This window comes from Culicoides brevitarsis, chromosome 3 (assembly GCF_036172545.1).
Source record: "Culicoides brevitarsis isolate CSIRO-B50_1 chromosome 3, AGI_CSIRO_Cbre_v1, whole genome shotgun sequence".
Lineage (NCBI taxonomy): Eukaryota > Metazoa > Arthropoda > Insecta > Diptera > Ceratopogonidae > Culicoides > Culicoides brevitarsis.
In genome coordinates this window covers 30,399,803-30,409,064 of record NC_087087.1, presented here as the reverse complement: position 1 = coordinate 30,409,064, position 9,262 = coordinate 30,399,803, and the positions used below count along the sequence as shown (strand labels likewise).

Sequence of the window (9,262 nt, the reverse complement as noted above, 5' to 3'; positions counted from 1 at the left end):
TTTCATTTCAGGTAAGTCAAAAATTATAAAAAAATATTTATTTAAATTTGTCACAAATTTATTTTTTTTTCTCAAATTTTTATTGCTAAATATTTATTTTTTACAATTTTTTTTTCAGAAAATACATATTATTATTAATTTTAATATTAACATTATAATTATTATATATCATTTTTTTTCTTTAAATTTATATAATTTAAATTTCTATCTATGATATTCGTTCTGTTTATTTTTTTTTGTCTAATTTTAAAGTTTAACTATTACAAAATTAGTTATTTATTTTTTTTGTTCATGTTTACATCACTCTATAACCATTTAATTTATGTTTAAGATTTTTTTGTTTCGTAAATTTTGTAAAAAAAAATTAATTTTTTGATATAATTTTTCATCATTGAATGTTAACCCCGAATTTTTTTCGTAAGAATTTTAAGAAAAAGTACTAAAAAAATCTACTTTTTAATAAATTTTTGATTTTAAAAAATAATTTTATTAGATTTTTTTTTGTTGCTAAATATTCGTCTACAGAGGTGAGTGAGTGAGAAATTTGAAACTAACTACAGTAACAATTTTTATAATTATTATTTTTTTTATTATTTGTGAAAAGATTTTTTTTAAATATTTTTTTTTTATTATTTTAAGATTAAGAGAGTAGTAAAGAGTAAACTGGAAATATATTTTTTTTTTTAGATATAGTAGAGCTAAAGATGTCTCTTTTTATTACTTTTTACTGGTTTTTAAAGCATTTGTAACCTTTTAACAGCTTTTTATGTCGACTGTTTTCCAAAAATAGGTTTGATACAAACTTTTTTCGTTTCATAAGGAATGTCTGATAAAATTTCTATTTTTTTTTTATTTTTTTTTAATATGTAGTAAGTATAGTTCATTAGATATTCTATTAAAGCTATATGGTTTTAATATATATTTTTTCTTTTTATTATAGTTAAAGTACTTGTGACTCATATTTTAACAACAGGGATTTTTTTCAATATTTTGCATCAGTTCCAAAAATTATGAAGAGAAAAAAAATTATCGATCGATGATGCTCGCTAGACTTTTAAGTTGTATAACATGTTATATGTTCAAACAGTAACATTCTTCATATATTATTTTTTTTTATCATCATTTATCATTTTTTTTTTGTTGTTGTAAATTTATATAGAATAGCAGTATCTACAGTTTTTGTCAATTTTCGTCAAATTTTATTTTTTTTATTAATTTTTTTGCTGAGTTCTATACAAATATTGTTCAACTAAAACATTTATCTAACATTTTTTTTTATTAAATATTTTTTTTCGAAATTTTAAAAAAATTATATTTTTAATTCCTAATAATTATTTTCGTCCAAAAATTTAATTTTTACACTAATTAATTAATTTTAATTTTTTTTTCGACATTGATATTGGGCTTTTTTTTAATTTTAATATTTATAATTATTTTTATTTATTAATTAATATCTATCCTGATGATCCTTTCTATTAATTTAATTATTATTTAAGCGAACGATATATAATTTTTATTCGTCTTTCACATTATAATTATTTTTTTTATCACAATTATATATAAATATCTATTTTTCTTTGAATATAAAACATTTTTTTTCCTACTAATTTGACAACAATTGTTCAAGTTTAGTATTTTTTTTTCATATATATTTTATTTTTTTATTATTTTCAACATCAATCGTTTTTTTTCTACATTTTTTTTTCGAAAAAGATAAAAAACGAATGAAAATCATAAGAAAAAGTTTGGGACGAACGAACATTTCAACAAGTTTTATCGTCTTTCTAAAAGTAGAACAACAATAGAAAATTTTTTACCATTTCAACATTAGTAGAGCTTTATTTACAGACAGAATGAAATGTAACTTAATATAAGAATAACACGAAATCTCTAATAATAAAGCTTTAGTGAAGGAATCGGATTTCATTGTCTAACTTTGTTTGTAAATAAAATAAAAAATTGATAAAAAAATATTTTTTTGTAACAAAAAAGCATAGGAAGCAAATAATACTCACCTATTTATGAGATAAAAAAAGAAAAAAAAATGAAAAATCAACGGCGAAAATGTTAAAGGAAAAGAAACTAATAAAAATCATAGATTTCAATCTTAATTTGAATTGAATCGATAAATATTTCAATTTTCATTTATTTTCTCTTATCGTTATTTTTATTTGAAATTTATTGTTAAATTATTTTCGTAATTTATTCTTTTATTGAAGAAATGAAAAAATATGTTTTTTTTCTAATAAATAATTTAAAAATATTTTATTTAATTAAAAAAATTTTTTAAATAATTTATAATTAATTTTTGAAATTAATAAATTAAATTTCAATTAATTAAATAAAAAAAAAATTAAATAATTTATTTTTATTTTTTTGAAAATATTTAATTGAATTTCAATTAAAAATTTTTGATTAAATTTAAAAAAAAAATATTTTATTTAAATTTAATTAAATATTTTCAAAAATTAATAATGAATCATTAAAAATATTTTTTTTTAATTTGAAAAAAATTAAAATTTAATTAAAATGTTATTAATTAATTTGAAAAAAAGTATTTTTAAATAATTTATTTTTATTAATTAAATTTCAACTAAAAATTTAAGATTAAATTAAAAAAATATATTTTATTTAAAGTTAGTTAAATATTTTCAAAAATTAAAAATGAATCATTAAAAATATTTTTTTTTTAATTTTTGAAAATTTAAATTTAATTGAAATTTTATTTAATAATTTGAAAATTAATAATAAATTAATTTTATTTTAAAATAATTTTTTATTAATTTTTGAAAATATTAAATTAAATTAATTATTTAATATCAATTTTATTTTTTTTAATTAATAATAAATTATTTAAAAAATATTTTTTTAATTAAATAAAATTATTTTAATTTTTTTATGTGATAAAACATATTTTTTTAAATTCTTCATTATTTTATTTTTTAATTTAACATAATTTATTTTTTTTAAAATTAATTAGAAATTTAAAATTAAATTAAAGATTAATTAAAAATTTATTTTTCTACATAAATAATTTTAATGTAATTTTTATTTAATAATTAAAAATAAATATAATTCATTAAAAATAACAAAATATATAAAAACTATTTTTTTTCTTAAGAAAAATTAATTAATTAATATAAAGGCAAACTTTTGATTCTGTTCAATTAATTATATTTTTTTACAAGATTTTCTCAAGAAAAGGTACAGTGAGTCCGATATTATTGTTCTCATAGTAAACTTTTAAGTTTTTTTTTCATTAAAATTTAATAAAGTTCTATGCAATATAGCAATAACATGCAATAAATTGGTGATTTTTTTCAATAACTGTAAATTTGCTTGCAAAAGACCGGCTAATGCTGGAAGAAGTTCTAAAATGTATTTATTCTAAAATTTTACAACAAACGGTAATAATAATAATAATAAATCTACATTTCTAGTAGGAAACAGTTCAGCAGTGAAAATTGTCCTTGTTACTAAATGGTGCGGATAAAAAGGCATCGTATCCCATTATTTATTTCTGTTTTGTGTGTTAAATATTATTTTTGCTACCTCGCAACATTATTGATATAATTCAGCAAATCCCTCGAATAATAATTAAAAATCTTTCGTTTTTTTTTTTTTAATTAAACGTCAAAGAAAGAAACACGATAAATTTTTGCCTCTTTGTTTCTCAAAATAATTCATTAAAACAGAGAGAGAGAAAAGTTGGCTAATTGGAACAACAAAAGGAACATTTTTCGAATTAAATGAAGCGATTAAACATTTCTCTGGCTTTTGTTTTTTTTTCCAAATAAATCGAAAATCAATACCAGGCGTCTCCGCTTGAGTTTGTGCAATTTTCGCGCCAAACGAAATAAAATAGTAGAGAAGGAGAGACAAACAAATATCGGATCGGGTGACAATGTAAAAAATTGAAAATCACGAGTTTATGGAGCGTAAAATTAATTTTCATTTCACAATTTAACAACACGGTTGGTCATGTTAGTACCATTATTATAAGTATTAGTAGCATGTTATCATCATCGGTGTTGTTCGCGTTCTATTATTTGGCTTTGGCTGTTTTTGTGGCGGCATGTACGTTCGGTAGAAAAGCAATTAAATGTGGCTTTTTGGACATTGATCTGCGTAGAAAGTGTTAATTTTCCACTTAAAATGTGAGTTTTGGAGGAAATTTTGTGAATTTTTAAAGAGTTAATTAAATATTTTTGATTTTTATTTGTAAAATTTTCATTTTTTAAAAATTTGAAGTTCAAAAAAGCTAAAAAAAATAAATAATAAAAAATTAAAAAAAAAACTTGACATCTGTCATCTGTCAAAATATTCAAACTTGAGAATTTCATTTAAAAATTCTTTTAATATAATTTTTTAATGAGATTTTATCAATGTTGATCCAAATTCTACCTTTATATGTCAAGAATTTAAAAAAAATGCGAAAAAATTGAATTTAAGTCAAAATTTTGACAGCTGTCATCTGTCAAAAATATTTTAAACTTAAGAATTTCATTAAAAAAACTTTTTTATGATAAATTCTTAGATCAGATTTTACCAATTGTGATTCAAATTTTTCCATATATTGACATAAAAAGTCAAGAATTTAGATTTTAACAAAAAATTTGACATCTGTCAAAAATGACAGTTCATTTTTTTTGATAAAAACATATTTAAAGCAATGTTTAGACATTTTTTTGTAAATTTTCCTTAAAATTATCAAATTTTTGAACATGAAAATTTAAAAAAATTAAATTAATGTCAAAATTTTGACAGCTGTCAAATTTTCAAAAATTCATCAAAAAAAACCGTTAAATATTTTACAAAACCCGAACTCAACCTTAAATTTAAGCTCTTAATTATCTCTTCTTCCGCTACCTTGTTCGTTTGTTATTGTTACCTCTCATTATCGTTACATAAACACGCTAAATATCTAATGATGGTCCTCATTTATCTTTCATTATCTTTACTTTTGCTTCATCTTTGCTTGTTTTTTGCTCTCTTTTAGAACATCATCCCTTAATCTCTTTTTCTTCTAGTCAGTCGTCGTGCAATATTATTAACCGTTTTTTTTTCTTTAATTTTCAATAAAAAGGCTAGCAATGAGAAGTCAAAAGGAAAAAAAAATTACGGAGGGGAAGAGAGCGAAAGGTAAATTGGCTTACTTACAAAGGAAAGGTACCTAAGCGAATAATGGGCAGTTGTTTACTTTTGTTCGAACCTTTTTATAATTTTCTTTCTCAGCGGAAGGGGTAAGTAAGTATTAAATGAAAAGTCATCTTATTCTTAATTGGGTGAACGTGTAGCTTTTTTAAAAGTGAACTTAAAGGATTTTTTAAAAGTCAAGAATTTTTGTAAATTTTATTTTAATGAGAAATCAAAAAATAATTTAAATAAAAATTTAATTATAAAAAAAATATATTTTAATTCAATTATTTTTACAAAAAATAATTTTTTAACTTCAATAATTTAAACTGATTTAAAAAATAAATAATTTAATAAATTAAAAAAATAATTAAATTTAATTGAATTTATTTGAAATTTCTTTTAACGTTGATTAAAATTGATTTTTAAAATTAAAAATAATTTTCAAATAATTTAATTAAATACATTAAAAATTTTATAAAAATATATTTCTTAAATAAAATAAAATTAATTTTTAAATTAATTAAATTTTATTGAATTAATTTAAATCAAATAAAAAACAATAAATTTTAATTTAATAAATTTATACAAAAAATTAATTTTTAAAATTTAATAAATCAAAACTTAATATAAATTAAAATTAAATTTAATTAATTTTAATTTTTTTTTTTCGATAAATTAATTGTTTTTTATTTGATTTTTTTTTTGAAAAAATTAATAAAATTTTTATTAAATATTATTAAATAAAATTTAAAGATTAATTCAATTGAATTTTATTAAAAAAAAATATTTTTTTTTAAATTTAATTTAATTTTAAGAATTAAAAAAAAAATAAATTTAAATTTAAAATTAAATTAAATTTAAAAAAAATTTTTTAGTATTAATTTTTTAAGTAAAAAAAAAATTAAAAAAATAATTCTTAAAAAAATTCTTGACTTAAAATCCTTAAGTTCACTTTAAAAAAAAAAGTTACACGTTAACCCTGAAAATTTTTTTCTTTGTCTATCTTTCTAATCTTCCGTTCTCTATGGGTATGTCGAAGCTCGATAAGGTATCTCTGTGTGTATGATTCTTCTTCGATTAAACTGTAAATTATTAAATTATGTTTTTTCTCTTTTTTTTCTTATTCAGGGGAATTGACGTAATTTATTTCTACGTTAAGACTAAACCCGTTTCGTACCTCAAAAAAAAAAAAAATATTCCGTGAGAAATGATGCGAAAACAGAAAAGTCGCAGCTCGGTTCATAAGTCAACACGAAATGTATCCCTTCTTGGGCACGGTGTACCACGCCTTTACCCGCACCAGAACCGGACTACTTTCACTACTCGTATTACTAGGACTATTTGGCGCGTTGCCATTGATACAACAAGTCTCGTTATGTGTGGCAGCGATGGTGCATGGCGAAGCGGATGACCGTCGTCGGTGCTGATGATGGTTTCGTTGCAGGTGTCGTCGTCGTGTCGAGGACGACGATGACGATGACGGATAGTGATAATGCGGAGGATGCGGATTTGGCGGTGCCGCGTGCTGGCAACAGGCAGTTGACGTACTTACGTGCGACGAGCTGGCACTGTTTTTGTGGCAACTGCACATCGACGTCATTTCGATAGTTTCGAGCTTTTTGGGGTTGTCGTCCCACGAACGCACCGATTTTCTGCTGCGCTGACTGCTTTTGTGGCTGTTTTTGTCGTGCGGGCAACAATTGTTGTTGTCGAACGTTACCTGATGATGCGACGACGACGACGACGGTTTTTCGCAACTGCTGCTGCTGCTCGGCAAAAGCTTCCTACTACTACTGCTATTATTATTATTGTTACAACTAACGACTTTTTTAGAACTGGCGCCGGTCTCTGCGCTTCCTGGTCAAATCATTGAGTCAAAAACTGCCATGGAAGCTGATATATTGTGATCGCGACGACAACACTCGAGAAATTCTTCGCGAGTTACGACGCCGTCTTTATTGGAGTCCATTTTCTGTAAGTAAAGAAGAGAAAAAAATTTAATTTATTTTAATTTTTTAAAATATTTTTTTTTAATAAAAAATAAATTTATTTTAATTTTTTTTTTTAAATTAAATTTAAAAAAAAAATTTATTATTTATTTAAAAATTTAAAAAAATTAAAAATTTTTTAATTTATTTTAATTAAATTTTAAAAGTTTAATTTTTTATTAAATATTTTTTTTTTAAATAATAATTTTATTTAAAAATTTTTTTTATTTTGATTAAATTAAATCAATTTTAATTTATTTTTTTTTAAAATATTTTAAATTTTTTAAATAATTAAATTTTAAATAATTTTAATTTTTAAAATAAAAAAATAAAAATAAAATTTAAAAAATAAAAATTATTTTTTTTGGAAAATTAAATTAGAATTTAAAATTAAATTAATTTTTTTTATTTAATTTATTTTTATTAATTTTATTAATTTTAATTTAATTTTTAAAATTTTATTCAAATATATTTTTTTAGAAATTTTTTAATTAAATAATTTTTTTTTTATTATTTTGAGTAAACTAAAGAAATCCATTTTCTGCAAATAAAAACTCCGCATTGATTCTCATTTCTTTCAATTATTCAAGAATTCACGTAAACGCTTCCTCATAAAACCAAAAGAGCCGAGTTACATCCCGTTTAGATCAAAAGCTAAATAAAACGACAGATTCATGCGATTTTTATTTGTATGAGAGACACGAAAAATATGTCATAAGGCTCTTGAATGATTAATGAGTTGTTTTCTCGTGGTTTGTGCGAAAAAAAGTGTGTGTCTTAATGTTATATGACGCCGATAAAAACCAATGGTATGTGACGAACGTGAGCTTTTTTCATACGCGGAAATGCTGAAAAATGAATCATTTGTCACACAATTTTTTTTGAATTAGCAAACGAAGAGATGATCTGTTACCACGTGATCAAAAACTGAAAATTTTTTAAAAATTTCAATTTTTTTAAGGAAAAATTTTTGCTCAAAATATACAAATTTTTGATAAAAATTTAAATTTTTGATATATTTTCGTTAAAATTGTTAAAAAAGTTGCGCTTTTGATCTTTGTTTACATATTTTTGAAGTCCCAGTGTGTATTTTGGATTATAATGCATATCCCAATGCACATAAAGATCTCAAACAAAACAATTAAAAAAATGGCGCCATTTTAAATAAATTTCTTCGAAAAAGTGTAATTTTTTGTGAAAAATTAATGAAAAATTTTAAATTTAATACTCAAAGAGTGAAATTTATCAAATTTAGAAAAATATTTATTAAAAAAAAGTCCTGAATTTCGAATAAAAATTGTAAAGTAATTTTTCCCGCCATTTTTTTTTAAATTCATAACCTCAAATTTTTTAAACAAAATTTTGCGGCAAAAATATTAAGAGTTTCTAAGTGAGTAAAATAAATGTAATTTAATAAAATTTCTCTTAAAATTTGATAATTTTTTTCCTTTTAGAACTCAAATGATCGGATGGATCTCAAAACACGTGTCACAGATCCTGAAATAACCTTAAAATCAGGTCAAGGTATCACAATTTCCCACAGAAAAAAATTTTCAATTAAGTAAGTAAGTAACATAATCTGCAAAAATTCAAAAGATGTCTCAAACTGTCAAATCCCTCAACTACCGCAATAACACTTGATGTTGATAACAAACATCATTTACAATTTAAATTTCTTCCCATATATGTGACTTCACACAAAACTTTTCAGAAAAACATAAAAACATTTTTCATGTCATTTTTGCGTCATCATCTCGATGAACTCATTTTCGTATAAATATGTGATAAAGTTAAAAATAAGTTGCTGACAATCAAATGCGTACAATTATTATTATTACTGTCATTACTGATTACTTGTCTCTCTCTGTGCGAAGCTCACATTACGGAACACTAATTGTTGTTGTTTTCTGTAAATGTTTTAAGAGTTTTATTGTCGTGTGTTCGAAATTGTGTGAATGAGATGATAAAATGTGTCATGTTGTCAGATAAGTGTGAGAAGCATATTTTATAGAAGGATGGTGAAGAATTTTAAAGTAACTAGATTGACATAGATATGGATTTGAAAAGTTTTGAGGAGACAATTTTAACTTTAAACAATTATTTTTTTATGTGAATTTATTTGAAATTTACATTTT

At 21.6% G+C, this 9,262-nt stretch overlaps 1 protein-coding gene across 2 annotated transcripts in view; it reads right to left on the bottom strand.

Annotated features, from left to right (window-relative positions):
- Window positions 1-6,959: 6,959 nt before the first annotated feature.
- Window positions 6,960-9,262, bottom strand: part of LOC134834360 (Kv channel-interacting protein 4-like) — a 49,584-nt gene continuing 47,281 nt past the window's right edge. For both annotated transcript variants that reach the window (XM_063848995.1, XM_063848996.1), the window contains one exon: window positions 6,960-7,111. In XM_063848995.1, the coding sequence (XP_063705065.1) occupies window positions 7,001-7,111 (111 nt within the window). In that variant the 3' untranslated portion in view covers window positions 6,960-7,000. The remainder of the gene's footprint in view (window positions 7,112-9,262) is intronic.